General features: G+C 35.1%; 1 protein-coding gene across 1 annotated transcript; it reads left to right on the top strand.

The window, feature by feature from the left end:
• The first annotated feature begins 17,108 nt into the window (after nucleotides 1-17,108).
• Nucleotides 17,109-18,635, top strand: LOC137962226 (cytochrome P450 94B3-like). Its single transcript, XM_068808971.1, has one exon. It carries the CDS (start codon nucleotides 17,109-17,111, stop codon nucleotides 18,633-18,635), a length of 1,527 nt encoding a protein of 508 aa, XP_068665072.1.
• The last annotated feature ends 2,396 nt before the right edge of the window (nucleotides 18,636-21,031 follow it).

A 21,031-nucleotide genomic window follows, 5' to 3' on the forward strand; every position in this document is an offset into this window, starting at 1 on the left:
GGTTTTGATAATACTCGAACAACGTATTAAGAAATGTTGAATTGTACTTTTCTTAGTAAAATTTACTTGTTTATTTAAAATAACATCAATATGATATTTTTGTGTTGGTGGTAGAGGGGTTGTAAGGGTGGGAATGGGTGTTGTATCAGATGAAGTAGTAGAGTCAGAAGGGGCTGGACAGAATGGATCATCAGCAATGGATGGAGGACTCTTATATGCGATCAAACCCTTAATGTTAAAAGTGGAGTTAACGCAAGATTTAGGTGGCAAATCAACAACATAAGCATTAGTTTCCACTCTTTTGAGCACCTTAAATGGTCATGCACTACGGGCTTGTTGCTTTCGAGTTGCATTGAAGGTATATGTTTGGGTCGAATCTTAACCATGACATAGTCACCCTCATTAAATTATTTAACATTTTTTTGTTGCTTATTAGCATACATTTTGTACTATGTATTACTTGCGTAACTTTAGCATGCAATTCTTAGACTCACTATGCAAATGAAACAACGGACTTAGAAACCCAAGTATGGGGAGTCATTGGTACGAGATCTAAAGGTGTCCTAGGTTGATACCCATGGACAACTTGAAACATGCTCATAACTATTGACCTATTCGTCAAATTATTGTATGCAAATTGCACAGTTGGAAGAATTAAGACCCATGTCCGATGAAGGTCACCAATGAGGCATCCAAGTAAGTTCCCTAAACTGTGGTTAACGACTTCACTCTATGGATGGTAAGTAGTAGAAAATTTCAATTGTGTACCTACTAAGTGCCACAAAGTTTTCCAAAAGTAGCTCATGAAGCGGACATCCCTGTCAAAAACTATGGTTTGAGAAAGACCATATAGCTTGACGATCTCATTAATGTTAAACGCCTAGTCAATACAACTCAAAAAATCGGTCTGTTAAGTGCGGAAAGCCAAGTACCTAACCCATCAGTGGTGGACGGAACCACCCAGCTCTGATACCTACCGTTCCCGTTCCCTACCACTTCACCCGGGATTCGAACGTGGAACGTGGTACCCAACTCTGATAACATGTCGAACCCCTAGCCAATACAATTCAAAAGACCGGTCTGTTAAGTGTGGAAAACCAAGTACCTAACCCATCAGTGGTGGACGGAACCACCCAACTCTGACACCCATCGTTCCTGTTCTCTACCGCTTCACCCGAGATTCGAACGCGGAACGTGGAACGTGGTGCCCAGCTTTGATACCATATCAAACACCTAGCTAATACAACTCAAAAAACCATTCTGTTAAGTGCGGAAAACCAAGTACCTAACCCATCAGTGGTGGATGGAATCATCCATCTCTGACAATTAAAGAATAATCGAGTGACTCTAGATGGATCAAAAGTTTTAGCACAAGGGATAAAATGAGCCATCTTGGTAAAACGATCTACCACAACAAAGGAGTCATTTTTTTTCCGAAAGGTACTCGGTAGACCGAAGACAAAATCAATGATGAGGTCTTGCCAAGGGCATGTTGGGATTGATAAGGGCATATATAACCTAGTGTTTTGTTTCTTATGTTTACCCAATTGACATATCCTATACTGTCCAACCAGTTTTGCGACCTTCCTTTTTAAGCTTGGCCAGTAAAATTGACTTTCTACCTCCTCAATTATTTTATTTTGCCCAAAATGTCCATCGAGTCTTACCGCATGAGTTCCCAAACCAAAAAGTCTCGCACCAACATACGGGGAACACATAACTTATCTGCTCAAAATAAATAGTCATCCTCGAGAGAGAAGTCATCGATGGTGCGCCGTTGTCCTTCTCGTAATTCTGTGTACACCTTACCAAAGTCGGTACATGAAGCATAATTATCTTTGATCTTCTCAAAACCGATAACTTGCACACTCACAACGGATAATAAGCTAATCCTACGATTGAGGGTATTTACCACTTTATTCACACTCCCGGATTGGTGTTTCAAGACAAAAGAATATGCTTGTAGGTATTCAACCTATATTCTATGCCTAGAATTAAGTTTGTTTTGAGAATTGAGATATCGAATGGCCTCGTGATCGAAGTACAAGACAAATTCATGCAAAAGGAGATAGTGATACCAATAATGTAAAGCTTGTACAATAGTATATAATTTTTTTTTATCATAGGTTGAGTACTTTTGTTTGGCATCTTTAAGATTTTCACTAAAATACGCGATTGGATGTCACTGTTGTCTCAGTACTCCATCTATTCCAATACGATGTATTGCATTCGACTTTGAAAACCTTAGAAAAATCAGGTAGTCTCGTAACAAGTGCCTCTGTCATATGTTTCTTAATATCTTGGAAAGCGTAAGAGGCAACTTTCGACCACAAGAACTTTCTTTTCTTCATGCAATTAGTGATGGGTGCCAGATGGAACTGAATCCCCTGATAAATTATTGACAAAAAAGGCTAAACCATGAACACTACGAACCTCATAAATGGTACTAGGTTTTGAGCACTCAACAATTGCTTTTACTTTTTGGGGATTTGCAGTGAGACCAGCAAGAGTTACGGCAAGCCCAAAAAAACCACTTGATAAGTCAAGAAGAACTATTTCCATAGATTTGCATAAAGATGTTCCTGCTGGAGGTAAACTAGGCGGAGGTGGTAAGGATGCTAGTATTTGATTTGGCTATAAATGGGGATGTCATCAAAATAGACCACCAAGAACTTGTCAAGAAATGATTGCAACACTTGTGTCATCATGCGCATAAAAGTGTTACGTGCATTTGACAATCCCAATGGCTTAACCATCCATTCATACAACTCATCTTTTGTCTTAAAGGCTATCTTCCATTCATTTCCCATGCGGACTCGAATCTGGTGGTAACCGCTTTTAAGGTCGATCTTCGAAATACCTATCATATCATCTAGCCACGGAATCAGAAACCGATACTTTACAGTGATTTTGTCGATGGCCTTACTGTTCACACACATTCATCAAGTGTCATCCTTCTTTGGTGTGAGTAGGGCTGGTACTGTGCAATAACTTAAACTCTCCCTGATGAATCCCTTTCGGAGGAGTTCATTCATGTCCAACAGGATTCATTCGATAATGTAGTAAATTTGGAAGTGAGACTCTTAACACCAAATCTATGGTATGTTGGATATCATGTATAGGTGGCAGTGTATTTGGAAGCTCCTTAAGAAAGACTTCCTGGAATTCTCGTAAGATGGACTCGACTTTAGGCGAGGGGTCACCTAAGGATTACACAGGTACCTCGTGGGCTACCACTGTCAAAACTACAGGCTCATGTAGTATTTCATGTTCCAAATCTTTGGGACTGATGAAATGCAAGGTTTTCTTTTGCAAGGTTGATTGTGCTTTACCCTACGTGACAAGTTTTGGGGCAATGGTTTAAGGTGGATGGTTTTTCCATTAAACAAGAAACAACAAATATTTGAACGCCCATAAATAGTAATATCTCGGTCATACAACCAGGGCCTGCCCAAAATGATGTCACCCAAATCCATGGTAGTTACATCACACAATATTTTCCTTGTAGTCGAGAAATTGAATAGGAACCAGACACCTACCTCGACTGAAATGGAGGTGTCATCGACTCGCGAAACTCGATATGGTTTGAGATGTGGAACAGTCTTCAGGTCGAGGTCGGTAACAATGCTGGATGACACAACATTGATGCAACTGCCGCTATCAATGATGACCTTGCAACCCTTATCTCCATACTTGATGTAAGTGTGAAAGATAGTAGTTTGATGTCAGTCGTTAGACTCCTTGGGCTGACTCAATGCACATCCAACAACATTCAGCTTGTTAATGGGAGTGTGATCGGGCTTGGCACAATTCACGGTGGTTGTGTTTTCCTCACATTTCTCATCTAGGATATCAAAATTGGTGAGATGAGGTTCTTATTCCACGTTTTTTCTAGTATTCCTGTGGGTATTCCCAATCCTCGAAAAAGGGACTTGAGGGCTAGAATTGGATGTGATGTGCCCATATCCTCGACACTTAAAGACATTGAATCCTCGAATTAAATTTTGACAATTCTTTTCCTGCCCCTGATAGGGGAGTGTCCAAATTGTGATTCAGGGGAGCTCCTAAAATTGACTCTCTTAATAGGAGTTTGAGTTTTCTAATAGATTTACATGAGAAATTTATAGATAGAATGAAACTTGGCTAGGCAACGCATGCCAAAAGCTATATTTTTTCTCTCTTATATCCCTTCATTCTCTCTACTCGTCCCCTATCTCCTCTCTTCCTACTTTTCCCCTCTTTTCTTTTTCTACTTTGCCTCTCTCTCTCTCTCTCTCTTCCCTTCTCTCTTCCCTTGGAGCATTTTTTTTTCTCTTCTTCTCCTTTTCTCCTTCCATTCTCCTCTAAATCTACACTTAAAACTCTTTTCCAACCCTCTAAAACCTAAACCTTAAGCCTCTCCTTGCACACGTTGGAAAAATATAGAACCTTTCCCATAAGGGTTCTATCAAAATTTTACTATGAAAACATTTTTAATTACAATCATGTGGTTTAAAATTTTTAAATATCATAATTCTTTTATTTTGATTTTTGGAATTTTTAGAACATTTAGTCACAATTTTTCAGTCTCCTCAAATAAATTTCCATTCCACAAATCAAGTGACTTTTAAACTTAAATATTTTATCATAATGTATTATAATTATATTTAGCTTTAATCATTTTGCTTCATTTGCAAAGGTATAGAGGAACAGTACACATTGATACAATGAAAAATAAAATAAAATAATAATTACTTTTTTTTTAGCAATGCTTTTTTTACTTTTGTATATTGCATGAAGTTTTCCACTAGTGTTCTTCAATGAAATTTTCTTCTTTTTGTCTATGGACTCAGTGATTCCCTTGTGTCTTTTGCTTCTCTTGGTTTAATTGTAACAAATGGGAGACTTAGAAATGCACTTAACTGTTCATTCGCTACAGAACCAAAACCAAAGCAACCTGAAGGCATTCAACTATAGAATATAGGAATGATGAATAATATAGCCTTGATTATTATTGATCAGGTGTAAATTATTTATAGAATTACACAGAGAGATTGTAGGTGATTAGGACTCTACAATTTGAGTTTATCTCTAATTCAATTATTAATTATCTTTATATATATTATTATATTTATCTCTATCTCTGTCATCAACCACTCCAACTAATAATTTCTCTTGCTTTAGTTTTTTTTTTCCTTTCCTTCAAATTTTTTTAACCTAGCATCTATATTGTCCATCCAATTCTTTAAGACAGTGATTAGATAATTATATCTAATAAAATTTAAAAACTCAAACATGATTTTTGATCAGTTGGAAGCATATCTGAACTGAGAAGGGTCCGACCGGACAACAGATTGAGCACAACCACACTAATTAAATATTAGATCCCACCGAAACTTGGACAAAAGATTTGATCACAAAGAACCAAAATTTTATCTTGGAAAAAAAATAACTTGTTTATCACATATTTTTTGTGAGATAAAAGGAACCAGAGAGAAGAGTTTTATTATAAGTAAGATGTACATATCATGTTCATGTCTAGTTTACCTTAGAGCTTTAGTCCTACATTACTAAAAGGAATCGGGACTTTTAGCCATAAATATAACAACAATCTCTCCTCTATTGATTGTGTTCGAGGCACATGCACACGTGCATTTAAGGTGCTTATGCATGCACCTACACGTGGTCTCACACGTGATTGTACTACCACAAATGTATAGACATATAAACATGTGTATTTGATTTGAATCGTTGGATGTGTTGTTAAAGATCTAAATAATCAAATCAAGCCATTATTGATCTTAACCATCAGATCATGTGCTTGCATATTTGAATGGTCAAGCAGTTACTAATCTAGATTGTCGTGTTGTTACAAATCTGAAAAGCCAAATCAAATAGTTGTTGATCCGACCGTCAGATAGACATATCTAGACATCAGATTTATCCACTGATCATGGAGGAGTTCTAGAAGGAAAACCATTGCATCCCCGTGGTCTTAAGTGTTCTTGAAAGTGTTCTTTAGTTTTTGATAGAAAAGGAGAAAACAAACCTTGGTTCATCTGGTTTGAGCAATCAACAAAATATGGTTGAGTTTTTGGGCTTTTCTTGTTACTACAGACGTCTAGGAGCTCATAAGGTTTGTTGTATCTTGAGGAGGAATCACAAGCATCAGGTTCACTATAGGACGTGAATCTCTCGTAAAGATAGTGAATGCACACCTCAGACTTGCTAAAGGTATTATCTAATTATTTATATTATGTGATTGGTGAAGTAATTTGGCAAAGTGGTACACATTAATACCTATTTTATATTATTGGGTTTATTGTGTTATTTATAGTTCTATGAGTGATTATTTTCTAACAATTTCGAAAGAGTTTGGATTTATAGAATATTCAATTGGAAAATTCGAAGAACTCAATGAACAAAATACTAAAACCCGAACCTTTAGATGAAAATTTTTTTACTAGATGGCAGAAGAGAATAAAATATTGGTTGACAATATTAGGGTTTTTTACATTATCATAAATGAATATCTAGTAAGTAAACCAGAAGACCATGAACTAGGAAGATCAAACACTAAATACAAAATGGAAAGGATTATTATTTGTGTCGTGGATTGATCATTAGTGCTCTTAATAGTAGCTTATATGATATCTCAGATGCTTAAACTACGATAAGGTTATGGAAAGCTTTAGAAACAAAGTATAGGCTAGAAACTAGGTCAAAACAAAAGTATTTCAAGTGAGAGTACTTCACCTACATGATGTAGATGGAAAATAGGTGATCAATCAAACACATGAGATTTGTAACATTATTGTTAAGGACATCTCTAGGGTATCCCACTAAATGATAGAATTCAAGCAACTGCTCTCATTGAAAAACATCCACCATCATGGTCAAACTTTAAACTCCAGAAGAAATATAAAGAGAACTACCCTCTTTAGAGGAAGTGTTAGTTTTAATCTGGACTAAAACATAAAAATAACACACATAAGAGTTTAGGTGATGGTTCTATTGTTAGTGGTAAGGCCAATTTGATAGAATCCAAGAAGACTAACTTCTCAAAGAAGAAGACTAATAAACACTTTAGTAGCCTAATCTAAAGATTTAGAAGGACCAAAATAAGAATGAAAATTATGTTTGTGGTATATTAGGTGACTTTGCTAAACAATGTAAACATAGAAAAGATAATGGCTAGGGGCGAGGTGATAATGTAAGTGTTCAAGAAAACATGATAATTGGGCTAGCTCAGCTAGACTCGATGATAGGTAGTTACAGTTCACTTAAAGTTAAACCTAGCATATAATCTATAACATGTTGGTGCATTGGTACAACAGTAGTTATTCATATTTGTTCTAATGTTTCATTATTTCTTCCTACTAGGAGTTGAAAGGGAGAACTATGATGATGGGCAATTCCAGTGTTGCACAATTATCAGAGAAGGAGAAATACAATTGAAGGTTACATCTAGGAACACTCCCACTCTCTACAATGTGTAGCACATGTTAGGTGTACACAAAAATCTTATAGCAAATTCCTTATGAATCAACTAGGCTTTAAATTAATATTTGAATCAAATAAAGTTGTAATCTCCAAGGGTAGGTCTTTTGTAGGAAAGGGCTATGTTTCAAATGGATTATTTAAGTTAAAATGTACTTTCAGTTAAGTGTATTTATAAAAATAGAATTTCAACTTATGTCACGTTTGTTGATTCTTTTGACTTGTAGAAGTAGACTTGGACATGTATGTAAATATGAACACTTTAAAAAGAATGATGAACTTGAATTTAATACCCAAACATAATTTAGATGAAAGACATAAATGTGAGATATGTGTTCAATAAAAAAAACGTATAAAGCCATTTAAATCAACGAGTAGAAGTTCTAACCTACCTGAGCTTATAAATGGTCACAACCGTGAGATGAGTGGTATTTTAACAAGAGGAAAAAGACATTTCATTATATTTATAAATGATATATCAAAATACTTCTATGTGTATTTAATAAAGACTAAAGATGAAGTATTGAAAATTTTTAAAATTTATATGTTAGAAGTTGAAAATCATACCCAAAAATCAATAAAAAAAAAACTTAGGTGAGATAGAGGAGGATAATATAGTTTTATAGAATTTGGAAAATTCTATGAGGAATATCGTATCATACATGAAACCACCACTCATTATTATCCCTAATCCAATGGAGTTGTAAAAAAGGAAAACCAAAACTTTTTTAGAGATGCTAAATTCCATGTTATCTAGTTCTAGTCTTCCTGGCAATTTTTGGGAAGTCACCATAAAAGTTATGATAAGGTAGAAGATCTAGTCTTAAATACTTAAAAGCCTGGTGTTGTCTTGCTAAAGTTAAAATTACTGTCAACAAGATAACAAATCTATGTCGTAAAACATATGGTGTGGCTTTCATAAGATACACAAAATAATAATGCATATCAGTTATTAGTAGTACAATTAGATTTACCTGATATTTTTATAAACACTATTAATGAATCTGATGAAATGGTATTTTTTTAGAATATTTTTCCTATGTAAGAAAAGAGGAAGTTAGTAGAGAAAATTCTAGATCCCATAACGAGGATATCTAAGTTGTACTACAAGTTGAGCTTAGAAGGAGTAAAAGATCTAGGATATAAAAGAACCTATGGGATGATTTTTATACATTCGTGATGGAAGACGATCCTTTGATATATACCGTAGTAATGGAATCTAGTGATGCATCTTTGTTGGAGGAAGCACTTAAAACTAAAATAGATTAATTCCTTTTACAACACACAAGTGTAAAGACGAACTTATCTCTATGGTCTACACCAATTGGATGAAAATTGATTTTCAAAGGAAAACGTAATCCTGATTGGTCCATTGAAAAACACAAACTTAGGTAAATTGCTAAAGGTTTTAGTCAAAGAGAAGGGATTCACTCTTTGATACTTATTCTCTGGTCACTAAGATAACTTTAGTTCGAATTCTTATCGCCTTGGCCATATCATATAAACTCAAAATCCATCAGATGGATGTGAAAAATCACTTTATGGGCAGGTAAGAGGAGGAAATTTATTTGGAACAGGTAGAGGGTTTTGTAGTTCCTGACAAAGAGAATAAAGTGTACAATTTTTTTAAATCATAATATTAGATTAAAATAAGCTACTAGGAAGCAACATGAAAAAATTAATAAGGTTATACTTTCTTATGAATTTAAAATGTATGACTTTGACAAATATGTATTGAAAAACTTACGATAGGCCTTTCATTCTGTTATGTCTTTATATAGTTGATATTTTAATATTTTAAAATAAAAATGTCAAAATTCTAGAGGTAAAGAGATACTTTACTGATAGTATTGAAATGAAGGACCTAGAATTAGCAAATGTAATTTTTGGAATTAGAGTAATAAAGAATAAAAATAGATGTGTTTTGAGTCAATATCATTATGTAAAAAAAATGTTGAAATGATACGATTATGAGAACTGTAACTAGTGAGCACACCATATGATTCTACCATTGAACTAAAAAAGAATGGTATTTCTCAGTTAAGGTATTACCTAATTATTAAAAGTTTAATATATTTATCAAATTGTATCAAACCAAATATTTCTTATGTTGTAGGAAAATTGAGTGCGTACATTTGTAATCCTGATAAAAGTCATTGGGATACTATTGAGAGACTTCTGACATATTTGAAAGGTACCATTACCTGTGGAATGTACTATTTTGAATTTTCTATTGTACTAGAAGGGGACAATGATACTAATTGGATCTTTGATTCTGATAATACAAAAGTTACAAAAGGTACAAGTAATTTTTCCATTTATACTAGAGGGTGGTGTTGTCACTTGGAAATCTTTCAAGCAGACCTTTGACTACTAGATCCAATGTATTGGCTGAAATGGTAGCCTTATAGTTAACTATTGGAGAAGTTGAACTACTTAGGGTATATTATCAGTCATTCCATGATGGATAAGCCAATTCTAACTATACAACAACACCCTAAGTCATTTCGATCGTGCATGAGACATGCTTGCGCTTGCACGCTACAGATTTTAATGGTTAGATTAGGCAATTAATGATATGAACAGTTGAATCATGTGATTATGGATTTGAATGGTCAAATCAAGTTGTTAATGATCTAGACCATCAGATCATGTGATTATAGATCTAAAAAGTCAATTCATAGTTACTTATATGAACTGTCACTATCAGATCGTGTAGTTATAGATCTGAATAGTCAAATAAGACAATTACCGATATGAACTGTCAAATTGTGTTGTTATAGATCTGGACCATCAGATGATTCTATAGATCAAAGGGGAGTTTTTCCTGCAGCGGGTAGAGAGCTCAATAAATAGAGCTATATAATGAGAGAGTGATACAAAGAAGGAAAATCACTACTCTAGAAGGAAAAAACACTTTTTTGTTCTAGTTTCTTAAGTGTTCTTGAAAGTGTTCATTAGTTCTTCAAGCAATTAGATAAATCTTGTTGACTTCGTGGGTCTTACTTAGTATTAGTCTAAGAGGGCATAAAGTCTATTATATCTTAAGGAGGGATCGCCAACATCTAATACATTGTACGAAGCGATTATCTTTTGAAGGCAGTGAAAACACACCTTGGGCCTACTGACAGTATTATTAATTATTTATTTTTACGTGAAACTGTTCAACAAAGAGGTACATATCCGCACCGACTTTATATTAATGTATTATAATCTATTATTTATAGTTGCAATAGTAAGAACCTACATAATATGTAGAAAATTTTAATCTAACAAGTTATTTTTTTTTTGTATTTTTTTTTTGCAGGCATCTTAGGCACGAGTAGTCCAATGGAAACAAATTCATATTACAATTAAACATCTTAAATAAAAAGATATAAAGAAAGGTGAAATATTTAAATGGCTGACCGAGAAATGGTCGATCAAAGTTCTACAATGACGATGATTCGGAACAACATGTATAAGAATATACAAAACAAGTTATGATTCAAATAGCAATGGTTACTTCTTCTTAAATATAAAATTGTCCCACGACAATATTAACAAGCTTGCTCAACCTCATTCTATTAATATTTTTATTGTCATTAAATAAAAATAGGAAACCAAAATAAGAGGAATTTCAAAAAAAAAAAAGAAGAAGCAAAAAACTCATAAACCAAGTTCTTTAAGAGGCCACGTGTCAGTACGCATGGCCGTTGTTTAATATCACAACGCTTGTAGCCCGATCCAAATGTTCATATCTGGTTACGTGAAAACAACAAAAAAATCAGTAAAAAGAAGACAAAGAAAACTTTAGGTTTGGGGGGGTTAGTCCACAATGAAGTGGAAAATTGAATTGAAGTGAAATGAATTGCTTCCACTTCAACTCATGTTTGGGTGTTAGTCCAGGCAAGTTGAAGTGGCTGGAAAACATATTCCAGTGTCCTTTTCTAAAAAAAGAAGAGAATGAGTAACCTTTTATGATTATAGTAAATTATAAATTAAAACAATAATTATGTATGACTATAATAAATTATATAAAATTAATTAAAAAATTAAAAAATAACGTAAGGGAATATAATAAATAAACCTAATGGTTAAATTAATTATAACAATTGGATAATTAAACCAATTAATGATCATAGTTTATTATAAATTAAAACAATAATTACATGTGACATGAATAAATTATATAAAATTAATAAAAAAATTGAAAAATAACATAAGGGAATATAATAAATAAACCTAATGGTTTAATTAATTATAGCTATTGGATAATTAACCAATTAATGATTACAATTTATTATAAATTAATATACTAATTACGTGTGACTAGAATAAATTATATAAAATTAATAAAAAAATTGAAAAATAACATAAGGGAATATAATAAATAAACCTAATGGTTTAATTAATTATAGCTATTGGATAATTAACCAATTAATGATTAAAATTTATTATAAATTAATATACTAATTGCGTGTGACTAGAATAAATTATATAAAATTAATAAAAATTAAAAAATAACATAAGGGAATATAATAAATAAAACTATTTTTTTAATTAATTATAGCAATTGCATAATTAAACCAATTAATAATTAAATTTTATTATAAATTAATATACTAATTACGTGTGACTAGAATAAATTATTTAAAGTACATAAAACAGTTAAAAATAACATAAATGAATATAATTAATAAATAAATTATTTTTTAATAACATAATATATAGTATAAAAATACTTAATAAATAAAATTCAAACACGTGACAAAAAGGTATAAAATGACAACAACGAATATAATTAGAGTAAATTATTTTTTACAACAAGTTTGTGTGTTTAACATCATCAACTTACTAGTTTAGTAGATACGAACGACAACATACATGTTCAAATGCAATAAAGTACAACCACTAATAATCACTCCACATGCTAGTTGCTATGGTATCTCAAAATTTTGCAGCTCTAGTGGATTCTAATGCACGACGCCTACGCATTGTTGTTGATAGGTTGCCTTCATCCCCAAGATCATCGCTATCTTCATCCAAATTTTCACCTGCAAATCGGACCTCATCACCTCCTCCACCTACCTCATCATCAGAATCATCATCTTCCAATTCAAACATATCATTGTAATCCTCTTTACGTATATAATTGTGTAATATGCAACAAACTATTACAATTTTCATCTGGATCTTATAAGAAAACGGAGGAGCGACTTTCAACATTTGGAATCGAGCTTTTAAAGCACCAAAAGTTCGTTCAATAGTATTCCTCAAAGATGAGTGCCTTCAGTTGAATAGTTCTTTATCATTTCTAGGAAGGTTGTCTCCAAATTCTTGTAGAAGATAACGAGTTCCTCGATATGGAGCCAAAAATCCTAACATATTTGCATAACCAACATCGACTAGATAATATTTACCTACAATACAAAATATTTTCCACATAAGATATTTGAAGATAAAATAAAATAAAATTACTACATAAAAATATATTATTTACCTTTAGGTACACAGATTCTATTTTGGCGAGTCAATGCGTCCTTCAATACACGGGAATCAGCTGTTGAACCCTCCCATCCAACAAGTACATAAGTGAATTGCATATCAAATGTACATGTTGCCATCACATTTTGTGAGAGATAACCCTTTCTGTTCCAGAACCTTTGTTGTTCTTCAAGTGGGATGTTTGCTTAAATATGAGTTCCATCAATAGCCCCAATACAATCCTAATTATATCATTTCAATTAATACAAGTAACTCTAAATATTAATCTAAAATTGTTCATTAGATGCCAAGTGATGTTACCTTAAAATACGGATTAAACATTGGATTGTTTAAAATCTTCGAGTGAGTCTGTTCCGAAGGCTGTTACATGTAATCAGGTCGAAGTTTGATAATAGCATTCAACACCTTATTGAAATACCTACTTATAGTCCAGTTTGATCTATCAAACATCTCTGTTGTGACACTATACGTTTGTCCTTGACCAACAGTTAGGAGAAAATATGCAAGTTGTTCTTCCACTGAGATGGTCTTTGTAGGTGATAAAAATCCTTTACTATAAAGTATCTCTGCCATTTTTTTAAACACAATTTGATTCATCCTGTAAACTTTTCAAAATTTAACAGGTGATTTCGCTAATGCCTTTTGCAAATAAATCGGACCACCAATCCCTCGAGGACGTAATGCACGTCTATACCTATGGTTGAGATAGTATCTTCTCATCATGTATATAAGACATGTCAATAAAATCATTCTTGTATTCCTATTTTTCGTCTTCCATGGAAACCTGCAAATACAATCACCACAACCACAATGACGACAAAAACATACCCTTATCTTCAATCATAACCTATTTTCAATCACACCTATATAAAACCATCTCCAATCCCACACCCACAATATTCATCCACACAATAAGAACACAACAATCATGAAAACCCAAATCTTAACCATAATAACATTCATAATCTATCAATGATAAGTCTTATAAAGTCATAATTAAAAAAACATAATTAAACTTCAAAACAATCGTCCCAAAATACATAGTGTACTTAAAACTATTGACTACATTTCACCAGCACAGTATTTAAGCCAATTAAGTCGCTCTTCCACTGGCAGCTTCGTAAACATGTCTTTCTTCATTGGTGTATCTAACAATAGAGGAGTGTGAAACTTTATCTCTACCGACAGGTTCGGGATTTCTTTGAGGGCTTTATACCAATTCTCTCTGATGGTTTTATCATCTTTAGGTTGTAAAGATTGCAATAGGGTGGCAGTTCTTGTCATTGTATCAACGAACATAATACTATCATCGGTGGCCATTTGCGGTCTCTTTCTACGACGACTTGAAGTTGACGGTTAGTACTTGGAGACTGATCAGGTGTCGACTCATTTTATGTAAAGAATGACGAAGGAGTATCTCTACCTAAACCGACATCCTCGAGCATGTCCAAACTTGAATTTCTTCCTCATGTTGGACATCATTGCACATGTCTTCGTCATTTTGACTTGCTCTCCCCATGGCTATTGAGTTTCCCACTACCAAAGCCAATTTGTCATAAAGAGGGCAGCCTTGTTGCCTATACTTTTCAGCTTCTTTATGCTCCTACAAGGATAAAACATCATTTAGACGACTTGGAATAGAGTTCTAGTAATGCGGAAAACATACAAAATATTTTATAGTCAATCATAATTTACTGACCTTGATATAGTCTTGCCATACAGAATGACATGCAGTAACTTGATGTGTGGTTGCATCCCAACCAAACCCATTAGTGTTGAGACAACTTGTTATTGCTTGGTAAGTTTTCTTCCATGATCTTGTTCGATTCTTGAGCTGCTCAACAATTTTTTTATTAGTTGTGTCTTCATTGAACCTATTGACACAGTCCAAATATACTTCATGCTTCCAAACCCCATTGGGCATCCTGTTCCCCATATTGACTTGCTCAACTAAGAGATCGCGCATTTTGTTGTCATCATCGAAGGTCCAAATGTCATATGATCGAGGAGTTTATTGTTTTCTTCTAGCCATTTATAATCTAAATCTGAGATGGTCATCATGGAATTTTTTTTTATTAGAAAACCGTTACCCGTGGTAGTAACTAGGGACACACAGAAATACAACCAACAAATAACAAAATACCATGTGGTGGATATTTATAACACCAAAATCTCCTCACCACATGGCAAGAGCATTCCATAGCATTTCAAACATATTCAACAACATTCTAAAATATTTCAAAATTAATCTAACTAATTTCATTGCAGATGACTAGAACAATGCAAAAACAAACTCATGAAGTCCAAATTCTACGAACACCCCTGGTAGAGCCCCATATGACTTCGAAGTCACTACGAACCATACATCGTCATTGATGGGGGTCGGGTTTTGTTGGCTAATGGACGCCCGTGTAGGCGACTCTCAGCCTTGTTTGAATTGGACCATGTGGTAGATATTTATAACTCCAAAATCTCCTCACCACATGGCAAAAACATTCCATAGCACTTCAAACATAGTCAACAACATTCTAAAATATTTCAAAATTAATCGAACTAATTTCATTGTAGATAACTAGAACAATACAAAAACTAACTCATCAAGTCCAAATTCAACGAACACCCCTGGTAGAGCCCTATATGAATTCGCAGTCACTACGAACCGTACATCGTCATTGATGGGGGTCGGGTTTTGTTGGCTAATGGACGCCCGTGTAGGCGACTCAACCTTGTTTGAATTGGACCATGTGGTGGATATTTATAACTCCAAAATCTCCTCACCAAATGGCAAAAACATTCCATAGTACTTCAATCATATTCAACAACATTCTAAAACATTTCAAAATTAATCAAACTAATTTCATTGCAGATTACTAGAACAATGCAAAAACTAAATAATCAAGTCCAAATTCACCAAATACCCTTGGTAGAGCCCCATATGATTTCGTACGCACTACGAACTGTACATCATCAGCCTTGTTTGAACTGGACTAAACCCCCTAAATCCTATACCCTAACCGAGAAACCTACAAATTAAAATCAACCCTAAACCCAAAACCCTAGTCCTTAAAACTCCTAGCCCCAAACCCTAAACGCTAGTCCTTAAAACCCCTAAAAGTCCCAAACCCTAAACCCTAAACCCTAGACCTTAAAACCCCTAAAAGCCCCAAACACTAAACCCTAAGAACTTAAAACACTATCACCCCAAAAACCGAGAACCCTATGTTTTTTTAAAATAAAAAACATAAACCCTAATTCTAGACCTAAAGACTAAACCCTATACCTTAAAACCCTAAAAGTCCCAAACCCCAACTCTAATCCCGAAATTAAACCCTATCAAGACGAAATTGAACCCTAAATCCCATAAACCCTAACCCTAAATCCCCCAATTAGGCCACAATCAAGATAAATTACGCACATAAATTAAAATTAAATCAAATACAACACTAAATTAGTTGGAAAAAAAATAGGGTTTTGGCTTACCTTTTGAAATTTGGGGAAAACCACCGCCGAATGGGGAAATCTAAGCCCAATCGTAGAAATCGACGTCTAACTGTCGAAAATCAAAGAAGATCGAAGGAAATCGAAGGATATTGAAACCGGAATAGGTTAAATCGAAGGAAATCGGGGGAGGAGGAAAGAGAAGAGCGAGAATGAGAAGGGAGAGGGAGGCCGAGAGTGAGAAGAGAGGGAGGCCGAGAGGGAAAAGAGAGAGGGAGACGAGAGAGGGAAAAGGAAGAGTGAGGCCGAGAGAGAAACGGAGAGGAGATGCGTAGAAGAGAAGAAGAAGAAGATGGGGAAAAAAAAAAAAAAATCGTGTGTGTGTGCGTGCGCGTGCGCGCGCGCGCGCGCGCGGGGGGGGGGGGGGGGGGTACTCAGCATTCATTGTCCTGTTCACGGCAGGCCTGATCTGCCATGAAAGCCCGGGTGAAGCAGATGGGCAGGCAAAGAGGCTTCATTTATGTGGAGAAAACCCAGCCACACTCCCGATCCCGACAAATCTTTTTTTTTTTTTTTTCAAGTTGGAAAAACCAAATGGATTTGGTAAATTCAAATCTTATATAATATGGACCAGCTTTTGATCTGCCCCGTCGTCTTCCTCTTCTCGCTTTTGTATCTTTGCTCGCAGAAACAATAAAATGTCGATGACTTTCTTCTTCCTTCAACTACTGCTGCCTGTAGCTCTCTCTTTTTCGTTTATTTTCTTCTCTGTATATCTTTTGGTGCTTGGTTTCCAATATTACAGGCAGTACTCCGGCCAGAACCCTCCGACGTACCCACTTCTTGGTTGTCTTATCAGCTTCTGCAAGAACATGCATAGACTCTTGGACTGGTACACGGATCTGCTTGCGAAGTCTCCCACTCAGACGGTCACCATCGCTAGGTTTGGTGCCACGAGAACCATCGTCACTGCAAACCCGGAGAACGTCGAATACATTCTCAAGACCAGGTTCGATAACTTCCCCAAAGGGAAGCCCTTCACTGAGATCCTAGGCGATTTCCTCGGCCGCGGGATATTCAATGTGGACGGCGAGGAGTGGTACACCCAGCGGAAGCTCGCCAGTCACGTCTTCTCCACTCGCTCCCTGCGGGAATACGTGGCCATCACGCTCGAAACGGAGGTGAATCGGAGGCTACTTCCTCTTCTGGAGAGGGTCTGCTTGGACGAGGGAGTGGTGGACTTGCAGGATTTACTGAGGAGGTTTGCGTTGGACACGGTGTGCTTGGTTTCCCTCGGGAAGGACCCTGCTTGCTTGCATCCATCCTTTCCGGCTTCGCCTCTCGCCAGTGCCTTCGACGTCGCATCCGAGATCAGCGCCCGGCGTGCTGCAGCGCCAGTATATGCTCTGTGGAAGGCAAAAAGGGTCCTCGGCATTGGATCTGAGAAACGCCTTAGAGAGGCCATCGACCAAGTCCATGACTCCGTGATCAAGTTGATTCGCTTTAGGAAAGCAGAAAGAGACGACAAGAGGGAAGACAAAGATCTCCTATCTAGATTGATCTCCGGTGGTCATGATGAAGAGGTCATCAGAGACATGGTAATCAGTTTTATAATGGCGGGAAGGGATACCACATCTGCGGCATTGACTTGGTTCTTCTGGTTGATTTCATGCCTCCCGGACATAGAGAAGCAGATAGTAAAAGAACTAGCAGAGACAACAGTGGCGCCAACGGAGGAAGGAAGCTTGGATTACGACGGTCTGAAGGAGATGACAACATTAGAAGCTTGCTTATGTGAGAGCATGAGGCTGTACCCACCTGTCGCTTGGGACTCCAAACACGCCATGAGCCATGACAGACTCCCGGACGGCACCATTGTTGCAAAAGGTGATCGAGTTACTTACTTCCCTTACGGCATGGGAAGGATGGAGAGGTTATGGGGGAAGGACTGGAAAGAATTCAAGCCAACGCGGTGGCTGGAATCACCTGAAGGAGGCGTTTCAAGAGTCTCCCCTTACAAATTCCCGGTATTTCAAGCTGGTCCCAGGGTGTGTTTGGGGAAGGAGATGGCCTTCGTCCAGATGAAGTACGTTGCTGCATCGGTGTTAAGGAAGTTTGAGATCAGGCTCATCTCTCCTCGCCAACCAGTCTTTGTGCCTCTCCTTACAGCTTATATGGCAGGCGGGTTGAAGGTGAGAATTTATAAAAGAGGAAAAGATAAAGAAATTTAGAACTTAGGGACATATTGTATAGTATTTATATTTTTTTAGTGAGATGGTGAATAGATATCTTCAAACCCAATTGATTTTCAAAAGTGTGATAAGATTCGTGATGGTTATATTTTTGTTTTTATATTTGTTGCAATGTGGATGGTGATCATAAGAATCTTCACCTAATAATTTTGTTTGCCCATGTTCCTTGAAAGAGAAGACATGAACACCATACTCTTCTTGCCGGCTATGTTCATCGATCAAAGTTCATGATCTTAGACCTCCTATACAATTATGGTCCTAGACATTTGATGAAATTGAGACGTAAGTACCGAATTTCTCTTTTGTAACGGTCCCATGCCTTCGATTTGGTTTGTGGTCATTGATAAGGATATACGATTTTGATGATTAAATTTTATGCCTACAAACACATATATGTATTGAACTTTGGGGTAAGACATTTCAAATATTATAACATATGAATTATAGCCTCACGGGTACAATATTAAAAAGATGATATCATAGACAAGCTTAGGTGACATTATAGTAAATATATTATGTTCTTTGTCTTCTCTTCACTCTCTCTAGGGTGGAGGTATACTCGTAATTTATGTACTATTGACATTCATAAGCAAATTCATCATGGAAAGAGGTTATAGTAGAGCCAAAGATGATATCATCCACATAGATTTGAATAATAACCAAATCTTATTAATGACTAATAGTGAAGAAGGTTTGATCCATACCTCATTTCTACCCGTTTTGTTTTAAGAATTCACCAAGTCATGAGCTCTAAAAACACACTTCAAACCATATAAAACTTTATGCAATTTGCATAAATGGTTAGGATTTCTCAATGTCTCTTTGATTAGTAAAGGATTAACTAATACAATTTCATAATCGAACAATGAGATTAGATAAGACTCAAAAAAAGGGTCTCACTGCTCTAAATACAACAATACGATTTACAATTTTATGTTGGTCTAAATTTATAAGGTTTGTCATTTACCTATAGACCTTTGTATTTTGTGAAGATCATTTTCATGCATCTCTACTATTTTCCATTGAGATCTTCATGATTCTGGGATAGGTGAATGTTAACATTTTTATTTAGCATAAGTAGGCAAATTTGAATTTCACTACGCAAATTCAAAATACTATTTAAACTATTACGGCCAAGGAGATAAGGATTACTTACGACTAAGTTTCTATAGTACTATACAATTCAAACCTAAGAATCATCTGTAGATTCATATTCTTAAATGAAAATTGATTCATAGCTATGAGATGAAATTCTCAAGACCTTGATAGAGATCCAAAAACACAAGCACACTCATTCTATAGTAAAGGTTACCTAAGTAATAATGTCTAATATGCATTATTGTCCCCCAAATTAATTATCTCTTATTGTCCAAGAAGACTAATGGCAATAGAGGCTTAATTTGCCTATACCAAGAGATTTCAATATAAGCTTTCATTATACTTCCATAAACTAAGCAAAAAGAGCATCCAAAGTAGCTGCACATTTAAGATTTCTCTGGAAATCCAATTTTGGGCTACATGGACTCTAATGGTACAAGGACCTAAAGATTTTTTAATTGTCTTTTAATCGGGTTCTAATCCATTTCTATTAGGCTTGATTAGTTTGTATAGAGGCACAAAATTTCGTGAGTTTCATTTCTCTAACAAACTAACATTTCCCTCAATATGTAATCAATCTTATTATAGGAAAATACCTAATTAATAGTTTACCCAATTATATCTAAACATTATGACTTGCAAGAGTAGCAAATCAATGATTGACAATTAAGCTCATGTCAACAAAATAGTTAATACACAAATTATTGATTAAATTCACTTTATTGTGTATAATTATACTCTGTATTTGAACTTATGACTATGGGTCTAATTCTCAAGTGTGTTCGAAGTAAAAAGTTCATACAAGTAGAACTGAGAGTACTAGATTCGACAAACTAAGCTTAAGGTTTCAAATTCATCTAATCTCTCAATTCTCAATTGAGTTTAAACCAAGAGCTAGACAAATTTTGTTAATGTGTAATTTTTAATTTTCTTAATTCCACAAGAACCAGTTTTAAGCTTGGTTAATGAGGTAAGATTAGTGAAAGTGGATGTTTACAATTCAGGACTAAATTGCCACTAATACCTTAAGGTAGATAGTATTTGATATCCAAGAGTGACATGTTATACACACTAGCCACTCCAAAAAGTATGATGCATAAAATTTTCTCAATTTTGCGTTCTCATATTAATCTATGAGAAAGTAGGGAATGCATCAACACATAAGCAAGGAAAACTACTTATTTTAAAGAGTTTCATTTCTATGTCTTTACATATTGTATAGTATTTATATTTTTTTAGTGAGATGGTGAATAGATATCTTCAAACCCAATTGGTTT

The sequence above is a fragment of the Aristolochia californica genome, unplaced genomic scaffold (genome assembly GCF_029961685.1).
Source record: "Aristolochia californica isolate CCGP_79_NKW_82.1479 unplaced genomic scaffold, dmAriCali1.0.hap1 SCAF_4, whole genome shotgun sequence".
Taxonomy (NCBI): domain Eukaryota; kingdom Viridiplantae; phylum Streptophyta; class Magnoliopsida; order Piperales; family Aristolochiaceae; genus Aristolochia; species Aristolochia californica.

Bases quoted from the DNA above. Each gene is read 5' to 3' on its own strand.
- LOC137962226 (XM_068808971.1), top strand. From the start codon at position 17,109: ATGACTTTCTTCTTCCTTCAACTACTGCTGCCTGTAGCTCTCTCTTTT.